We start from the raw sequence: 19,921 nt of genomic DNA on the forward strand, positions 1-19,921 counted from the left end.
GTGCAGTAATGCCTGCCTGACCCCATTGCCTTTCAACTGTTTGCTCTGTTTTGTTTCCTGTGCATGCAGTGCCCGAGGAGGGCAGAAGAGGGCGTTGGATCCCCCGGAACTAGGTTTACAGGTTGTGAGCCTCTGTGAGTGGCTGGGAATTAAACCCCTGTCCTGGAAGAGCAAGCGATGATCTTAACTGCTCAGCCATCTCTCCAGCCCGAGTTACCAATTTTACAATGGAGTTTCAGTTCGTGCATTTATTTATTTATTCGTTTTGAGGCAGAGTCTCACTGTATCTCATTTTTTTCTAGTGGTCAAAGATCAAAGTCAATGAATAGAAGCTCTCACTTTTAGAATATTTGAATTTTAAAAATATGCCCAGGTAAATTAGTAGTTTATGGAGATGTCACTTTACTGTGACTACTGCGTGACAAAGAATAGACAGAGAAAGGAATTAATTATTCAGGGTCAGCTGGGAGCCTTCGTGAGTTCAAGTGGCTTTTGATGGGAGGATAGTATTAAGGGTTGAAGTAGTTTTTCTGAGAGATGCGGCGTTAGTATTATAAATCCCAGATGGAGAGAATGTGTTGGTGGGGTGCCCCAGAAAGAAGAAAGGGAAGTAATGCTATCTGACCCCAGTGAACCCAGGTGACACATGCTGGCCAGGGTTGTCCTTTGGCAAGTTGAGGATCGCTCCAGCTAGAGGGAAAGACAAAGGGGGTGGGGTATATGTTGTTGTCAGGACCCTGCGGGGGTAGAGGGAGTTGAGCTGAGCTGGTTGGAGCCTCGGTAGTGTGAAAGAGTCTGCTGGGAAACTCTGAGATGTTTGATGTCAAGGTGAACTCTCTTGACTCGTTATTTTTAAAAGCGCAGACATGCCTGGCCCTCAGGCCTGTCACGGGCACTTGGATTTGAAGAGGATAACTGCTCAGGAGGTGCTGTGTGAACCTGGAGAGAATGCCACTTCCCGGCACTGAGACCAAACAGTTTTCAAAGGCTCTCAAGAAACTTTGAACAGTCACTAGAACACTTGAACTGAAACCCATACGTGTTTTAGTGAGAAGTTTATTTAGAGCAGATGGTCTGTAGATAGTAGCCTTCCCTGTGTTGTCTGAAGTTTCACAGAACTTTTGACAGAGAATACAAGATGGTAACCCAGTTCTGAGCTGCAGATAGCAGAGCAGGTAACCAGCACCACCTGCAGTAGAGAAAACAGTTAAACCTTTAGCTTCTGGTCTTCCTGTCAGGAGTGTCTGCCCATGGTCACTGGTGGTCCCCCTGTTCCTGCTCATGTCTGCCCATGGTCACTGGTGGTCCCTCTGTTCTTCCTCATGTCTGCCCATGGTCACTGGTGGTCCCCCTGTTCCTGCTCATGTCTGCCCACGGTCACTGGTGGTCCCCCTGTTCTTGTCATGTCTGCCCACGGTCACTGGTGGTCCCCCTGTTCTTCCTCATGTCTGCCCATGGTCACTGGTGGTCCCCCATCCTTCCTCATGTCTGCCCATGGTCACTGGTGGTCCCCCTGTTCTTGTCATGTCTGCCCATGGTCACTGGTGGTCCCCCTGTTCCTGCTCATGTCTGCCCATGGTCACTGGTGGTCCCCCTGTTCTTGTCATGTCTGCCCATGGTCACTGGTGGTCCCCCATCCTTCCTCATGTCTGCCCACGGTCACTGGTGGTCCCCCATCCTTCCTCATGTCTGCCCATGGTCACTGGTGGTCCCCCTGTTCTTGTCATGTCTGCCCACAGTCACTGGTGGTCCCCCTGTTCTTCCTCATGTCTGCCCATGGTCACTGGTGGTCCCCTGTTCTTATCATGTCTGCCCATGGTCACTGGTGGTCCCCCTGTTCTTCCTCATGTCTGCCCACGGTCACTGGTGGTCCCCCTGTTCTTGTCATGTCTGCCCACGGTCACTGGTGGTCCCCTGTCCTTCCTCATGTCTGCCCACGGTCACTGGTGGTCCCCCTGTTCTTATCATGTCTGCCCATGGTCACTGGTGGTCCCCCTGTTCTTGTCATGTCTGCCCATGGTCACTGGTGGTCCCCCTGTTCTTCCTCATGTCTGCCCATGGTCACTGGTGGTCCCCCTGTTCTTATCATGTCTGCCCACGGTCACTGGTGGTTCCCCTGTCCTTCCTCATGTCTGCCCATGGTCACTGGTGGTCCCCCTGTTCTTGTCATGTCTGCCCACGGTCACTGGTGGTCCCCCTGTTCTTCCTCATGTCTGCCCACGGTCACTGGTGGTCCCCCTGTTCTTGTCATGTCTGCCCACGGTCACTGGTGGTCCCCCTGTTCTTCCTCATGTCTGCCCACGGTCACTGGTGGTCCCCCTGTTCTTGTCATGTCTGCCCATGGTCACTGGTGGTCCCCCATACTTGCGCGTGTCTGGTATGAAGAGTGCTTTCTTCTCTAAGAGACCTTAGTAGAATCAGTAGGAATACTAGATAATTCACTGCATATTGCTCCATCCTCAGGTATTTTACAAATGAAGCAGTTGGCATTTGGAAAGATTGATCAAGAGCTTCTCCCCCAAGGGACAGAGCTTGGATTTGATCCCACTCTCCCTAGTCCCAGGGTGCGCTCTCTGTCGTCTGTGGTCTTTACCAAGGTTCTGCCTCTGACTTGCTCCTGAAGGGGCAGTGATGCAGACTATGCATAGTGATGTAAATTCTGTTACAGCTGGACTGACGGGAGCCACGGCAGTGTGTGGGACTTAGGCTCTGTCTGATTGGCTAGTGCTGTTGAAACCATGCGTAACTTGGGGCCAACGATAGTCTATTTCATAATTTCTTAGTCTGAGGATAATGGCCATAGTCAGTATTTGTCTGATGCAGGCACTCTTGAGCTTTTGAAAACATTTCAGACATAAATATTAATCCTAATTTTACTTAATGTCATAGTTATCTTAAAAATTAAAAGTATAGTAGATAAGGAGGGAACTTGAAATTCCAGCTATTTTGCAAGACTCCAGGTGTAAAACGATGAGTTTGAGTGTATTCAGAACTTTGTGATACATTTTCTAAGATATTTCTGGAGTTTTACTAAGTACATTTATGTTTGATTACATTGTGGTGCTGGGAGTGGTCACAGGGCCTTACACATGCTGGGCGATCATCACTGCCCCAGCCACACTCCAGCCCAGGGCCTTGCACATGCTGGGCGATCATCACTGCCCCAGCCACACTCCAGCCCAGGGCCTTGCACATGCTGGGCGATCATCACTGCCCCAGCCACACTCCAGCCCAGGGCCTTGCACATGCTGGGCGATCATCACTGCCCCAGCCACACTCCAGCCCAGGGCCTTACCCATGCTGTGCGATCATCACTGCCCCAGCCACACTCCAGCCCACTTAAGCAGTTAGGATCCATCCATTGAGAACCATACCCTCTGTAGTTCAATTGGTCTTCTGAATTCTTGCTTTTATCATGGCATTAATTTACTAACAGACACTATGGTGATAAAACTCTTAAAAAAGTACATCCGAGTTCATGGGAGAGTTCTGGGGATTTTACCTTGTGTGTCTTCTGATGTAACAGTGAAAATTATTTCTGTTGAAATAGCCAATGCAGATACAGTTAGTATGTGAGGTATCTTCAGAGTTTCTCCGCCACCTCCACCAGCCTCTCCCATTTCATGGTTATTTTGTTGTTGATGTGTTAATATTGGTGTGATTACGGGAATGGCATGGAAAATCCTGTGCTTTGGTTATATGTAAATGCTGAAAAACTGAATCCTTCATGGTCTTGTCTATAACACAGAAGCCTGTTTCTTCCACATGGTATGTGGTGGCCTGGTGGAGGGAAGTTGTCACAGCGATTTAAAAAAAGTGCTAGCAATATTCCAGGGCAGCGGAACCTATCACAAGGAAGGCGAGTGGGTGAAAACCCAATTTTTTTTTCTTTCTCAAAATTGGGATTGAAAATTGCCTTGAGGTCAGGACATAGCTACATTTGGTAATTTTACAAAAGGCTTTTCTCATTCTGTTACCATGAATTGTCCATTAGACAGAAGCAAGTCCGAGGTAAAGTACAATTACTTGAAAGTTCATGACCTGATGTGTCAGTTTTTATAACCTTGAATTTTGTAAAACCCCCTTGGGAAAGGATACTCACTGTTAGAGATGAAGAAACTTTGATGTAAAGGTCTGGGAACTGAATTCATGAAGCCATGGGTTGTAATTGGCCTAATCTGTTGGGTTGATTCTGTCTTATGCTTCTATAGTTTAGAAGAGTTGCTCTTACCTCCCCTGACATTGGATGTCACTTTTATAAGTACAATCAGAAATAAACTCTTACCCCAAGGAAGCCCTAAAAATAAGGAAAGAAAAAAGTTAAATACTAACTCCCTTTACTAGTGAGTTTGTAGTTTATGAAAAAAAAAAAAAGATTTACCTGCAGTTGATTCAGAATGGAAGTGATTAGCTGTGAAGAAGAAAGGGATAAGTACTGAGTGAGGGGTCAGACTTCTAATTCATATTTACTGTAGTGCATGTGTCCCGTAAAATGTTTTGTACAGAAATGTTCTATTGAAAATTATATTTTGTTCATATAAGATTTTAAAATGAAGATATTGAACTGTCTTTAATTTACAAACCAATACTTTCTCTACCTTCTAATTGTATTTCCTGTATGTGAAAGTTAGAAAGTTGAGGAAACTCTGGGTCACTCGCAGCAAGTGGCGTTTCGGTCATGGATGCGAATGTCCCGTTGAATGATTTCTTTCAGCGCAGCTGTGAATGCGTGCTTTGTCCTGAGGATCTGGCTACACAGCTGTGTCACTGGAAGTGTGTTGCTCTGTAGCTTCCTTAAAAACTCAGCAGCTCGTTCAGGAAATTGACTTGGTCTAAGCCGTGTAAAGTCCTAGAACGCACAGGCATGCCGAAGCGGACTGAACACTGGCCAGCCTCAACAGTTCTGGTGGATAAGCAGGCTCTGGGGGTGAGTGCTGGAGGGGGGCCAGAAAGGGGGAGAAGAGAGACGGGGTTCAGGGAGAGGGGGAGAGGGGGAGAGGGGGAGAGGAGAAGCGTCTGGTGCTCTCTGGCTATATAGGGCAGTTCTGTAAGTATTGTTTGGGTTTTTTAAGAAGGCCTCCGGTAACTTGAATGAGTCAGGTTCTCTGAAGAGAGAATATTCTCAGGGTCTGGCAGGGTCTGTATTTTCCATGCTGGGGGACTCGGCAAAGCCACAAAGCCTGTTCAACTCTACAGGTGAGATCAGGACCCAGCTCCCCTCCACTGGCTGCTCCGTGCGCCTGCAGCCAGGCTGGGATGGAAAGGGGCCCGACTGATTTTGTAATCACTGGCACTCAGTCTGAAGGGGTCCCTGAAGCATGTTTAGTAAAAGCGTGCTTGGAGTATTATAGATTTGGTCTCTGGAAATGCCCTCTAAGGTTTAAACAGGGTGCGCTGTAGGAAGAGCACCAGTTGCTTGAACTGAAATTGACTGTAGGCTTCCTGGTACATTTGAACAGTCTTCAGGATGACTTGAACCAGTTTGTATTTTAAAATCCTGGGAAATTTTTTTCTCACACACATAAACTATTATGGTCCAACTTTCTGACCTTTTTTTTTTTTTTTTTTTTTTCTCGAGACAGGGTTTCTCTGTGTAGCTTTGCGTCTTTCCTGGGACTCACTTGGTAGCCCAGGCTGGCCTTGACCTCACAGAGATCCGCCTGGCTCTGCCTCCCGAGTGCTGGGATTAAAGGAGTGCGCCACCATCGCCCAGCAACTTTCTGACCTTTAAAAGAATACTGCATGCCCTTGTTTCTAAGACACTGTTAACTATGAAAATGTTTTATCAATAGCTTTTAAAAGGATAACATGCATTTTGTTCATTGTGAAATATGTTCCCATTTCAGAAATGTTTGTGTTTTAGACAAAGAAGTGGAACTTTTTAGTTTTATCTTTTGTAATTATATTAAAAGTGTTCCTCTGATATTTTCTCAAACTGATACTCTAAGGTACTTACTAATTAATAAACAGTTAATTAAACAGTTGAATTATGTGCAGTTGATTTAAAAACATCTTTTGGGCCAGATATGACCTTTAATCCCAGTACTGCGGAGGCAGAGGCAGAGGCAGGTGGATTGCTATAAATTTGAGGCCAGCCTGGTCTACATAGTGAGTTCTAGGCCACCAAGGACTAGAGAGAGAGACCCTGTCTCAAAAACAAACAAGCAGGCCTCTTCGGGGGTTTTGATGTGGTAATGTTTCACGTGTTTGTTTGTGGCAACTCATTAGTAATGGAATCTGTCTTATCTCCCTAAAACGCTTTATCTGTTCCTCCGTTCTGACTCCTCACTCACGCCACTCACTTGCATCAATGGTAGAAGACATTGCCTTGACACTTTATAGCTCAGTGAACTGAGTCAAAGGAAAGAACTCTTCTCATATACTGGGTTGGGTTTTGCCTTTGGGTTTAACAGGTGCCTTTACTCTGTAGGGATGAACTGAGTGCGTGCAGTGGTTTTCAGAATGAACTGAGTGCAGTGGTGTTCAGAATGAGCTGAGTGAGGGCAGTGGTGTTCAGAATGAGCTGAATGAGTGCAGTGGTTTTCAGAATGAACTGAGTGAGTGCAGTGGTTTTCAGAATGAACTGAGGACAGTGGTGTTCAGAATGAGCTGAGTGAGGGCAGTGGTGTTCAGAATGAGCTGAATGAGTGCAGTAGTTTTCAGAATGAACTGAGTGAGTGCAGTGGTTTTCAGAATGAACTGAGTGAGGACAGTGGTTTTCAGAATGAACTGAGGACAGTGGTGTTCAGAATGAGCTGAGTGAGGGCAGTGGTGTTCAGAATGAGCTGAATGAGTGCAGTAGTTTTCAGAATGAACTGAGTGAGTGCAGTGGTTTTCAGAATGAATTGAGTGAGGACAGTGGTGTTCAGAATGAGCTGAGTGAGTGCAGTGGTTTTCAGAATGAGCTGAGTGAGTGCAGTGGTTTTCAGAATGAATTGAGTGAGGACAGTGGTGTTCAGAATGAGCTGAGTGAGTGCAGTGGTTTTCAGAATGAGCTGAGTGAGTGCAGCGGCTTTCAGAATGAATTGAGTGAGGACAGTGGTGTTCAGAATGAGCTGAGTGAGTGCAGTGGTTTTCAGAATGAGCTGAGTGAGTGCAGTGGTTTTCAGAATGAGCTGGCTCTCTTTTCATGGCATTATGTGTTCTATTCTTAGAGTCCTATAGATCAACAGAACAAAATATATTTACCGCTAAAAGTTGAGTAGGTGTCAGAACCTTGAATAAAAGAAACAAAATAATCCAAGAGTTATAATTTAGCATTTTAACTTGGAGTTACAATTCTGAGTTAGCCTGGTAAATGGAAACATACGTTTAAGGGCCTTAGCATTCCTAAAATTTCACCATTAGACCCGCACCACTGATAGTTTATAGACCTTCCTGCAGCCTTTTCAAACCTGCACCACCGATAGTTTACAGACCCTCCTGCGGCCTTTTCAGACCTCTCCACTGATAGTTCACAGACCCCCCCTGCAGCCTTTTCAGACCTCTCCACTGATAGTTTACAGACCCTCCTGCAGCCTTTTCAAACCTGCACCACCGATAGTTTACAGACCCTCCTGCAGCCTTTTCAAACCTGCACCACCGATAGTTTACAGACCCTCCTGCGGCCTTTTCAAACCTCTCCACGGTTTGCTTTGTGGGCTCAGCACAGCAGGGACGTCTTGTGAAGATCACTCACACAGGCTCACCACATTATACTTAGGAGAAGCTCATCATGAAAATGAGTCAATGGTCATTTCTAACAAATTCAATAGCATTTAAAAATTGAATTACTGTGGTATAATAAACACACAGCTTTGTTTTTGGGTTCTTAGCTGATGAATGTATCATCTTGCAAATCATTATCACCTGCTTCAAGAAAACCTTGTTAAAAACTACGAGGTAAATACACCTTTTGTGCTCTGACCATAACCTTAAGTAGAGCTTCTAGGACAAATTACATCTCAATGAAGTCCTATCCCTGTAAATGTGAGCGCAACAGCCTACAGGTGAGATGACCGTTAGACCCCCACTGCCCTGAGTGTCCCCCGCCCCATGCTTAAAGAGCAGGCTGCATCTGCCTCCTCAGGCGGTTCTCCAGTTAGTGCTGGGCCCCTGCTCCCTCCACGCCATCACAGCTTGGCTTAGGCGCTTCCGCTTTTAGTGATAGGTGGGGTTGTACACTACATCTTTAAATCAAACAAAACAAGTTATAATTTTTAGTCAAATATCTTCTTAAAGGAAATTTTAAATATATTTACCTGATTTGGATCAAAAGGGAAGGGAAAAGGAATTGGAATCTACAAAAAAGAAGAAAAAAAAGATGAATTGTGAGTGAAGCAAGCATGCCTGTTTTCCTTTGCGGTTTTCTTCACTCACCATTTTAGCCTTTCAGTGCGTGCCTCTGGGACTGGGGTGGCGATAAACAAGGCTACTGCCCTTATGCAGCTCTGAATTTGATACACTGTTTTTCCTTTAGGAGTTATAATTATTTTGATTAGTTAGTTAAACATAATGTCCCAGGTTCTGTTGGCGGGTCTTGCAAACCCACCGATTTCTCTACTGCAGATACTGGCGCCCTCTCCTGGTGGAGAGCCTCCACTTCCACACTAAGGATTTCTCTCTCTTGCTCAGGACCTGTCTTCTTTGGGGAGTGTTTGACTCACAGCCTCGCTGGCCCGCGATGCCCTTGCCTCTGGGAGCGTGTCTCAACAAGACCCTGTCATCCACTTAATATTTGCCCAGCCCTCACTGAGACAGTTATAAAAATCCAACTATTAGGAGACACCGAGGGTGTCAGCAAGAAGGGCAACGTAACTTTTTGCTTTGACTTTTGAGGAAAAGTTATAGAAACCCGAGGAAACTTTTAAAGAAGAGAAAGCATCAAAGTGATTTAGTAACAGCGAAAGAAGGCGGCCACAGGCTACCATTACCTTCACGGAGCTAAGGCTCCTCATGGTCAATGTCAGCAGCACAAGCACCCGTGGACTGGGTGTGGCAGAACAGGGAGAGGCCACAGTGCCGGAGGCGCGTTTCCCAGGCCGTGGCCACTCCTCACTACAAGCTGTGCTGGAGAGGACTGAACAGCCGGCAGCTTTCTTTTTAACATGTCGTATTTCTGGGTCAAAATTTGGGGAGTGTGAAAGCCATCACCCAGCTGATACACTTGAGACTTCCCACCCCCTGCTTACCAGAGGCGCCTGGGGGAAGGGAAACTGAGGGAAGAAGGGCAGGATTTGTGGTGGGTAGAAGCTGAATCTCTGTAAAAGGAAGCACAGTGTGAGTCGGTCTGATTATAAACGACAGCTTTGAAGTGAAGAACATGCTATTTGAATGTACACGTGTACCTGTTCACTGGAACTTCCTCCAGATTGTCCAAGCTTTAAAAAAAAAAAAAAGAAGAAAAGCACCAAGGTGAAGCAGCTGGCCACAGCACCTTATCCAGCAAGACGTTTCATTTCATGTGAGAACAGCTAAAACGCCTTGAGCATTATGCCTGTCAGTCATGTAGCTTCACCTCTGAAATAAATTACATGTTTAACAGGGGAGTGATGCTTTGATTTTGTCCAGAAGGCCAAGCACTTTTTGGCTTTTAAGTTTATATCTAAACCATGTACTTATTTACTCCCTTAAGATTTTGCCCTGCATTTTTTGTATTGGTATATCTAGCACTAGGGCTGCTCTAGATCAGTTTTCAGTAGGTAGACGTTCAAAGGGAGCGTGAGTGTCTACTTAAATTTTGTAATCTCCCCACAACCTCTGAATGGTCTCTCATTCCCTTGAAAGCCCCCTTTTGTGGCCAAATGTGCATGGAGAGGGTTTCATGCTTCCCTGGTGCTAGGCACTGTCCACAGTAACATAAATTGTTCCTACAGGTCCCACTTACTACAGATGTGGGGAGCGTGGTTAGTCGGTGCACAGCAAAAGGTTAGGCTGCTGCTGGTGGTGGGGTGTCGCTGTGCGTTACGTATTCTAGGGTGGTGTCATAAAATGCATCATTATTTCACAGATCACCTGCAGAGCAAATGCTCCCGTCCAATGGACACAGTGCTTTATCGCCCCACAGCTGAAACACATACTCGTTTCAGAGACGCTAACTAAAATTAGGGAGATGTGTGTGCTGCAGCAGCTTCTTCAGCACGGTGTTCCTAGAGAGGCGGGCGGTGCATCTCGTTTGGAACTTTAGACAGCCGTGTGTGTCTGGGCTGGGCATGTAACTGGACGGAAGAGCATTTGCCTTGCATGGGCAACACCCTGGGTTTGAGCCCCAGCACTACCAAGAATACATCACAACAACGGTTCTTGTTGCAAGAAGACACTGTGACCCAATACAACAGACTGGCTTGTTATTCAGGCATGCTGCACATGGGCATAGGTTGCTATCCAAATCTTGTTTCCCAAAATAAAGACATCCATGTATAATACTTCAATGATCTGTCACACTCCCGAACTGCGTATTTCAGACCTAAGTTTTTAATATTAATCTTGGAACTAGCGTGGGTAGTCTTAAATCTTCCTCCCTGTAAAACCAAGTTTATCAGGCATCAGTCTTGGTGTCAGAGCATCTTTGAGAGGAGCCTTTTAAGAAAACTCCAGGTGATATAGGGCACTGTTATAAACGAAGCTCAAGTCAACTGCTCACTTTCGACCTGGGTCCCTGTAGAGTCCTTGGTTTATATTGCTAAGTTTACCATGAGCTCTCTGTTGCAATTAGGACATTAAGTGTTTTAGAACCATATCTAGTCATTTTTACACTGCAGTTGTTCTTACTTGGTTGACAGGGAGAGCACGAGTTAGTTCTTTGCCCAAGGTCACCCTCTAGCTAAGGTCTCCAGAAGCAGCTTTGTGACACACAGAGCCTGAGACCCAGGAAGATTCCTGATCCCGTTGCACTCCTGGACTCCGCTTTCCTCTTCTGTGAAGATGTGAGATGCTTTCTAGCCCTGAAACATGAAGACTCACAGTGGTGACTGACAGCAGCTGAGGAAGTACTCACAGGGATGGGCAGAGCGGTGGTGGTGCTCAGCAGGGCGGCCAGGAGGAAAACCTTCATTCTGCAGGGAGAGGCTGGAGTGAAGGATGAGGTGATCGATCTCCACATCCTGTTTCCATGGTGAATAGACGGTTGAAGCAGACATGCTGACAGGCTAAATCTTGCCTCTAGATTCACATTTTCTTTTTAAGCTTGGAAAACCCTTAAAAAGCTTTAAATGCCCCTAGACCAGTCATTCTCTGACTTGGTACATTGCCTGTCACCCCCACTCTTCCTTAGTGACTTGAGATTGTGATCTCTCTGCATAGATCTCTTGTCTGCAGTGTTACAATGAGGGAGTGACCATCGCCAGCTAACAGTAGAGAAAAGCTTTTACAGAATGTACAGATAAAGCTTTGTGCCACATGAGACTGACCAGTCCATATGCCCTGGATGCAGCTGTTGAGAATTACAGTTCCTTAGAAAGGACATTACATGAGAAAAAATTTCAAGGCATCATGGGTTGATAAGAATAAGCACAATGTGAATAAATTCAGGAAAGCAACTGAACAAGGTCTGCTCTGCCCTGTTGGTTCTGAAGTAAGTAAACCTTCATTTGTAAAATCACATGCACTTAGAACTAACTTACCCTCCGCATTTTAAACTACACCATTGTACTATGGAGTCTGGCTGTGAGAGAACAGCCTCACCATATTTTTCATGAACACTTGTCCCCAACATTTGAGGCAGATTCTGTCTATGAATCATCTGCCAGCTACTTTATACTTAAACTCAATTCTGCTTGAGTTTGTATCACTTTGCTTGAACAGAGACTTCTTTTCATAGTTTTCCTTTCTATATTTTCTGGATTCAAACTCTAAAAATTCTTTCTTATTTTGATAAGCGGACATAGTAGAAATCATTGAACCACCCAACCCAAGAATGTTCCACATCCTTTGAGAAGTATAAATTATATTGTGTTAATTACCTGTGCTTCAAACGGTCCTCAGAGCGACAGCTTCAGGAAGCAGTGTGGACGGACATCCTACACCTGGCTAGTATTTAAGCTGTGTTACTAATGTCTACATGGTCATGGGCAATATGACTCACAAATTCATGGCTACACTGAGCAATTGGCTTGAGACTAGGAACTCCCATTTTTAGGAGATCACAATTACCGAGATCGGCTTAAAGACTGATTCTGAAAAGACAACTTCATTGCCTTGACTGGGATTAGAGTGATCTGTATCACAACCCACTGGTCATTAAGCACTAACCATCGAGAACATGAGAGTGCTTCTGTGGTCTCTTTCCCGGGGCCTTCGACCTGCAGTAAGATTGAACGCCTCCATTCTTAGTATTTTCGTTTCAAAATGAAAATGATTTTCAAATAAAAGATTTTAGTAAATGTTTAGATGGCATCCTTAATATTAAAATCAGTTTTCCTTATTACAAAGCATTTTTATGAAGTTCCCTGAGAGTAAAATAAAATTTTAGGCCTAATTAACACCTGCTAGTATAATTATAAAACATGGTTTCTAAAACCTAACTTCTAAAAACTGGTTTCTAATTAAGACAGTTGTGGTGTACATTATCATATTCTGAAGTTTAGAATAATTTCTAAAATTAATTTCCTATTTGATAAAAATAAATAATTAGATTTTGTTTGGTCAAATTTAACCTAATTATCTAGAGAGGATATGATTTAATGTGATTTTAATTAAAGAAAAAGGGACTTACTTACCTCATAAAAGATTAAAAACAGCCAGGCGGTGGTGGTGGTGGTGGTGGTGGTGGTGATACACGCCTTAATCCCAGCACTCTGGAGGCAGAGGTAGGCGAATCTCTGTGAGTTTGAGGCTAGCCTGGTCTACAAAGTGAGTTCCAGGAAAGGTGCAAAGCTACGCAGAGAAACCCTGTCTCAAAAAACAAAACAAAACAAAACAAACAAAAAAAAAAGATAAAAAACAATTGAAGATAATTATGTCAATAGCTTCTATTTCAACAGGAAATTACATAACCTCCCATTTTTTCAAATACTATAAAATTGGAATAAAATGGATGCCAGAAACTTTTTGTGCCTCACTTCAGACATTGGAAAACTGTGTGGTGTCCTTTATACTTTTATGTCCCCATTTTTAGCATCGCAGAAAAGCCCAACTGAAAACACAAATTTTCTGGGACACAATCAGGCCACAGGAGTAGTGCTGATTTCTCACAGCATTGGCCATCATGGCACTCACTCCATGACTCACCGTCTGCCCCTTTCACTTTATGTTGACAAATGAAACACACAGAGATCTTTCAGACCTCTTTCTCCCCGATACACAAGGATTGCTGTACAGAAGTTGGAATAGGTTGGATAAAGCAATGTGGAATCACCCACATTTTAAACTGCACTTGGCTAAAAAGTAATTGAATTCAACCTCCCCACTTCCATTGAAACTTACATAATGATGAAGGATGCTGGAGATTAGCTTGTTACAATTTGTTTACTATAGAACACATCTCAATCTTTAAGTGCACTTTTTATTTTGAGCAGTAAGCAAGCACAATTCAATTTTGATCTCTAATGTAAGCCCTGGGTTGGTCTTTTACATTTAATTTTTTAAATAAATAACTGGAAATAAACTTGAGCAGGCATTTGATACTTTATTGGCTCTTTATTAGACATTAAGATAATGAAAATGAGGCACATTAACCACAAAATGCAATATCTCACTTCCTTAACATGCATAAGGTGTTAGTCACAATACAAAGACATTTTTTCATGTTTTATAGTTATCAATTATAAAATTAGATGCATTATTATGAGTTAAAGTGTTCCCAGACAGTACAGTCTTTTGTAGACATCGAGTCTACTTAATTTTAAAGGTTTATTTCCTAAGGGAATGTTAAAGCCTAGCACATATGTATATCACCATCAAGCAGTTACTGTCATTGTCTTCTCTTACATGCAAATAAACATTTTGCTAAATATGAATCTACAGTGTCATGGCTGCATGTATTCCGAAGTGGTTAACGCAGAAGGAGCCGATGGGGAAGTCTCGATTCTTTCACATCTTAATTCAAAACAGGAGGTTTTCATCTATGTCTTCTGTAAAAATAAATGAATGAATGAATTAATGAATACATAAATAGATACACTCTTAGAAAGTCACCTGGAAAGCCACAAAACCAAGGAAGGTTAGAGCTGGGGATGTGCAAAAACCATCTAAAAAGGCAGCATGGAAGTGATTCTCGACATAGTTTGAACTTTTGAAAATGTCTTTAGGCTTCACCTCTGGCTTCTGGAATCAGAATCCCTGGTGGTGGACAGCTGTCACATGGACACCTAGACAGTTCTTCTGGAATTCTTCGTACAGTTTGAGAAACACCAAAGGAGGACCAGGGCAAGAAGTGCCAAGTATGAAGGAAGGCTGAAGTGCCATAGGAAGGGCAAACGTCTAGGCACAGCTCATTCAGCTTTGAACTGAGTCATCTGCAGACATGCCTGTTGCTGCTGGGATGGCGGACAACACGGCCTCCTCTGGTGGACATAGACCACTCTGGACCAGGGTAGCCTTGCCAGCACTGCCTGGACATCCCTATTTCCACATCAATGGACCTGTGAACCTTTTCTGCCGTGGATCATCCTTGCAGTCAGCATAGTCCCTTCCCTTTGGGACACCTTCTTTGACACGGAACTTTCCTTCGTCCTTTCCCTTTAGGGACACTGCTCATTCTCCTCTCTGCACTCCTTATCCAGTATATGTTGTCTACATGTGTGATTCCATGGTGCTTAATCCTAGACCTTTGCCCTATAACTTGATAAAGTTTCTTTGGCATAATAATTCCCTTCCTTAGTGTTGAGTATTCCCTGTATGCCCAATCTCTCTCCTTCTCTTGCTGTGGATAAACTCAGGTCCATGCATATTGGAGGTAAGAATTTTACCACTGAATTATATCCATAACTCTCCAAATGTATATTTCAATTTCCAAATTCTCTTGAAATTATGACTCCTATATTGAGCGGTGGATCATATTTGTTTTGTAAGTAATTAAAAATTCAACTTGTCCCAATGGAATTTGTCATTGCCCCAAATCCGCTCCCGTCATTGTGTTTCCTACCTCAGAGGAAAAGTGCCCCTAACTATCTTGCCTGGCCCAAAGCAGGAATGGGGACACGACATGCTTTCCCTAGATTCCCTCAGTTGTCTGCTCCCTGCCTAGTATTTTCTCCCAGCCATTGCCTCCTTATACCCCAGGCCTGCACCGTGTGGGTGTGCTTCTATTTTAAGATGTCTTGACGGCATCACTATCTCCCCAGTCACTTCTGAGTCAGGTTCTTATCAACTCTTGGACTTACCACAGCATCCTCAGCCATTCGTTACTCACTCAACAGTGTAACCACAGGACTCTTGTTGGATGACACCCCGACACTCCTAAAGTCTTTAAAGGGCTCAGGAGACCCTGTGTGGTCCGACTTATCTCAGTAGTTTCACTTGGAAGGTTTTTTATCTAAGAGTCATGTGAGTAGATGCAAGAGGTGGTGTGTTGGTTGGGTTTCTATCAGCTCAACACAGGCTGGAGTTATCTGAGAAGAAGGAACCTCAGTTGAGAAAATGCTCCCATCAGATTAGCCTGAAGACAAACCTGTGGGGCATTTTCTGGATTGATAATTGATGTAAAAGGACCATGCCCACTGTGAGTGATGGTCCCCACCCCGGGCAGGTGGTCCTGAGTTCTATAAGAAAGTTGGCCGAGAAAACCATGGGGAGCAAGCAGTGAGCAGCATTCCCCCATGGCCTCAGCTTCAGTTCCTGCCTCCAGGTTCCTGTCCTGACTTCCCTCAGTGATGACTGCGACCTGAGAGTTGTAAGGTGAAATAAACCCTTTTCTCTCCAGGTTGCTTTTAGTCGTGGTGTTGATCATGTTAATAGAAACGCTGACTGAGACAGACAGACGGTGTGTCATCATCACGAAGACCCTCCCACCGCTTTTCTGAGCCTCGTTGTTACAGCTAAAGATGAGGTTGAGATGAGTGGCATGCCCAGAGCTGGCCGATGGCGATGCGGTGCCATTTGAACATCGCTAGTTTAGATCACGGCAGCTGAAATTCAGGAAAATGCTGCCTGAAGTTGATCTTCTCCTGTGCTCTTATTAGTGTTCTCAGGGAAGGAAGTTCATTTATAAAGAGATGTCATTCTGTCTTTGCCTTGCCCTGCTGTTTCCCAAAGTGATAACTTGTTTACTTATTCTAACTGAACATTTAATGACGGCCTTAATTGGCTTAGTATGTGATAAATCTTTCCCAACCTCAAAATAGCGCAAGGCCAGCCAGACCACAGTGACAAACAAGACCATTAGCAGCTTTGCAAATCACCGGGCTTGGACTTTTCTTGCTCTTCCAGTCAGAGCCTGGACAGGCTGACTGTGGAAGAACTGCCAGACATTTTGTAAAGGAAACAGAAGAAAAACTCTTTTTCCTTAAGTAAATGCCTTTATTCAAATTTGCCTTTTTATCAGGTCTTTAAAATCCCAACCACGTCCTGAAAGAGGACGTAAATGAAAATGTTCTGGCCCAGCTGAGCCCCTCATATTGATAATAGTGGGCTTCAGCTGCACTTGGGGGTGCTCTCTCTTTTCAGCAGGGAGTTGAAAAGACAGGTTTAACTATTTGTGGGGATATATATGAACTTGTATAAATACTCTGCTTGGAGAATAGGTGTTAGAAAGGAAATCGATCCTTTTGTATCAGTCTGGGTCTAACAGCTTGTTCATTTCTTTTAGTACTAATAAAGTCCAGATTCCAAAATGGTTTTCAATGATCCCCCCTTGGCCCATGTTCCCCACCTGAGAGCAGGGTTGTTCTGTGTGACCACCAGAACATGGCAGAATGATGTGGACTTCAACTTGAGGTTACTAAGGGTAGGTAGGTGGCTACCACACGGTGGGGTCCTGAAGCCACCTGCAAACAACGAGGTGACTAGAAGCAGATCCTGCAGGTAACCTCTGCACTCCTTAACAGATGGGTCACGTGACACTAAGCCAGACCTGCCCAGGAAAGTGACTCCCAGACTCCTGACCCTGGCAAACAATCTGGGGGTGATTTGTTATGTGGTATAGCAACTAACACAGAAGAGGAGGTGTTCACAGAACAGGCTCTCACTGGTGTTTATTCCAGAGTACCATCAAGAGCGGCAGGGTTGGTCTTCTGCTGGACTTTAAATGACTCAGTGCTGACACTCGCAGGTCTCGCTAATTCCAAGCCATTGTACACTGGCGTGAAGAACTTTAAGGTGAAGGTCACACATATAACCTCTGAGGGAAACTCCGACTTTTGATGGCCTGTCTTTTCTTGCTGCTTGACTGTATGTTCATGTGTATATATTTTTAGATATAACCATAAAGCATTTGGTGTGTGTGTGTGTGTGTGTGTGTGTGTGTGTGTGTGTGCCTGCATAGTGTGCCTGGAGGCAAGCATTGTTAGTCAGGCTTCTCCTACATTGTTATTATTATTATTATTGTTTTTGTTGTCGTTGTTTTGAGACAAGGTTTTTCTATGTAGCCCTGGCTGTCCTGGAACTCACTATGTACATCAGGCTGGCCTGAAACACATAGAGATCTACCTGCCTATGCCTCCTGAGTTCTGAGATTAAAGGACTGTGTGCATGCATGGGTACACCTACACCTACACACACACACACACACACACACACTCCTAATAGCAATCTTGCTATTAGGCCATAGGACTCAGCATTTATCTGAAGAAGTAGGCATTGTTCTTTGATAACGAATTTACCTTCTTTAATCCCAAAGCAGTGGCCCCATTCCTTCAAGGTGATGTGCTTGTCCTTGTTGGGGTCACACTCCTCAAAGAATCGTGTTATGCAGTGCTCCATGGGCACCAGGGAAGCTCTCAGAGGAGCAAGTTCGGAATGTGTCAAGATTCTGCAAGAAGACAATGACCGCCTGTTAACGGCATGGCTTGTGCATGAGGACTTAAGACTCCATCACCAAGAGCATTTCCTTCCACAAGGTCACTGTGCATGCCAAGTGAATTGTATACAGTAAAAAGCTGCAGGCAAGAACGGGTCGTGGTGCCCAAAGCTTGCCTCGGTCTGAGAATTGTGCACCCACCAATCCCAGTCTCTAGATGTGGTGCCCCAAGTCGGGCTGTGTGAGCTGGCTCTCACTCACTGGCCAGGCTGAGATTGTCCCAGAGGTGACCCGAGCTGAGCCAGTTGGATCACCTTGTGGATTTAGTTCAAGAATGAGAATAGAAGGCGTCTCTGTGGGAAACACAGAGATTTAATAAGTAAACTGGGTACGGTAATTCAGAGGCTGTGCTGTTGATATCTTCAGTTATTTCCTCACTGATTTTTAATTAGATTCCTAACCACAATGGTTTGAATCAGTGTTTGAAAATGAAGGTGGAAGTATTCCCAGTGGTGTCTGGAGTTCTATTTCACCTAGATATCATTACCAGGGAGTGTCTCGGGTGGGGATAGTCTCTACCTGTCCGCAGGATGTTGGTCCAGTTCATTAAACTGCCAGTGCACAGGATACACATACATGTGGTAGTTTTTCTTGAAGTCCCTCAGGAGAAGTTCAATGGAGTGGTCTCCAGCCAGGAGTCTCTTCTCATCCAGGTAGATTTTCTTGACCTGAGATTAAGAAGATAGAAGGCTGTCAGAGGACCAGGAACGTGTCTCAGAATTGTTAAACCTTAATGGAAGGGTAACAGTGTGACAGATGGAAACCTGCCCAGGATGTGAGCCTGACCCAGGTGAGATGGATTCTAATGAACACAGCCAGCCTCTGCTTTCCTTTCCTTTCCCTTCCCTTCCCCTTCCTCCCTCCCTGCCTCCCTTTCTCATTCTTTTTGTTTTAAAACAACTCAGCAGAATAAAATTTCAGTTTATTGCCAGGCATTTCACACACATGAATCTACTTCTGTATAGTAATCTGTCTCCTTGCCTTGAATGTAAACTTTTTAAGGTGGAAGTTTTCCGTGTCCGCTGCTGTATCTCTAGAATGTAGGTCAATTATGGCACCTGGGATACATTCAATAACTACCTGATGAAAGAATCTTCTCTTAAAACTTCTGGGGTCAATGTTCTGCACATCTTAATGTGTGCTGGCATAAGAGCAAGTTCCCTTAGAGCAGAACCTGTGCCTGGCCTATGAGGCCAAAAATATTAGATTTAAGCGTGTTAGGCCTGCTTTATCACAGATACAGCGCTCTCTAAAGGCCCATGAGTTGGAGGCTCGGTCCCTAGCCCACGGCACTGATGGGAAACGATGCAACTGTTCAGAGGTAGGGCTTAGTTGGAAGTTTCCTGTCATACAGGGCATGTCCTTGAGCATGCCCTTGAAGGGGATTCCAGGAGCCCCGCACCTCCTCTTTTGCACTTTGTCCCTTGGTCCACTGTGAAGTGAATATTCCCTGCCACAATGTGCTACCTCAACACAGGCCCAAAGACCACAGTCGACACTGGTCGCAGACCAGAACCTTCAAAACTGTGAGCCAAGGTTCAGTTTATTGCCAGGCATTTCATACACATGAATCTACTTCTGTATAGTAATCTGTCTCCTTGCCTTGAATGTAAACCTTTCTTCTTTAAGTCGTATTGTCTGAGGTATTTCTTACAGTCAGGGAAAGCTGATCAGAAAGCTGAATTTGTTAACTTTGCTTGGTCATAGAAACTTCAGGAACACTTTCCAGGTTGCAGCCCCGTGAACAGAAGGCGGGCAGTTTGGCTGTGTTACGGAAGTTGTGGCATGGATGGTGACCACGATAGAATGTTAATGCACGCAGGCTAAGCAGATGCAGAAAAGGGGGCAGACTCTGCTGCTGTGTAAGGCAGTGAGTGCTCACCACACCCCCCTCGGGTCCTGCAGACATGCCAGGCAGTGAGCGCTCACCACCCCACCCCTCAGGTCCTGCAGACATGTCAGGCAGTGAGCGCTCACCCCTGCCCCCTC

The 19,921-nt window shown here is 44.7% G+C and overlaps 2 protein-coding genes and 1 long non-coding RNA gene across 4 annotated transcripts in view; 1 reads left to right on the forward strand and 2 right to left on the reverse strand.

The window, feature by feature from the left end:
* Positions 1–39: 39 nt before the first annotated feature.
* Positions 40–18,562, forward strand: LOC121820985 (uncharacterized). Its single transcript, XM_076546828.1, has 2 exons — positions 40–4,927; positions 8,614–18,562. The coding sequence occupies exon 1, from the start codon at positions 1,251–1,253 to the stop codon at positions 2,400–2,402; it is 1,152 nt and encodes a 383-aa protein (XP_076402943.1). The 5' UTR covers positions 40–1,250; the 3' UTR covers positions 2,403–4,927; positions 8,614–18,562.
* On the reverse strand, positions 1,041–8,619 carry LOC143267674 (uncharacterized). Of its 2 annotated transcripts, XR_013043068.1 has the most exons (4): positions 7,485–8,619; positions 6,817–7,422; positions 5,726–6,583; positions 1,041–5,549 (listed from the first exon to the last, which is right to left on the reverse strand). It is a non-coding gene; the product is annotated as an uncharacterized LOC143267674 (long non-coding RNA). The 2 variants fall into 2 exon arrangements; XR_013043067.1 differs by lacking the exon at positions 7,485–8,619 and having other exon boundaries at positions 5,726–7,182.
* Sparcl1 (SPARC like 1) overlaps positions 13,584–19,921 on the reverse strand; it is a 30,231-nt gene continuing 23,893 nt past the window's right edge. Inside the window, exons 9-11 of the mRNA XM_006975427.4 lie at positions 18,452–18,600; positions 17,736–17,884; positions 13,584–14,048 (exon numbers count right to left, since the gene is read on the reverse strand). Of these exons, the coding sequence (XP_006975489.2) occupies positions 14,020–14,048; positions 17,736–17,884; positions 18,452–18,600 (327 nt within the window). The 3' untranslated portion in view covers positions 13,584–14,019. The remainder of the gene's footprint in view (positions 14,049–17,735; positions 17,885–18,451; positions 18,601–19,921) is intronic.

This window comes from Peromyscus maniculatus, chromosome 10 (genome assembly GCF_049852395.1).
Source record: "Peromyscus maniculatus bairdii isolate BWxNUB_F1_BW_parent chromosome 10, HU_Pman_BW_mat_3.1, whole genome shotgun sequence".
Lineage (NCBI taxonomy): Eukaryota > Metazoa > Chordata > Mammalia > Rodentia > Cricetidae > Peromyscus > Peromyscus maniculatus.

What these genes read in the sequence shown, in the direction of transcription:
- LOC121820985 (XM_076546828.1), top strand. Translation starts at nt 1,251, where the DNA reads ATGGTCACTGGTGGTCCCCCTGTTCCTGCTCATGTCTGCCCATGGTCA.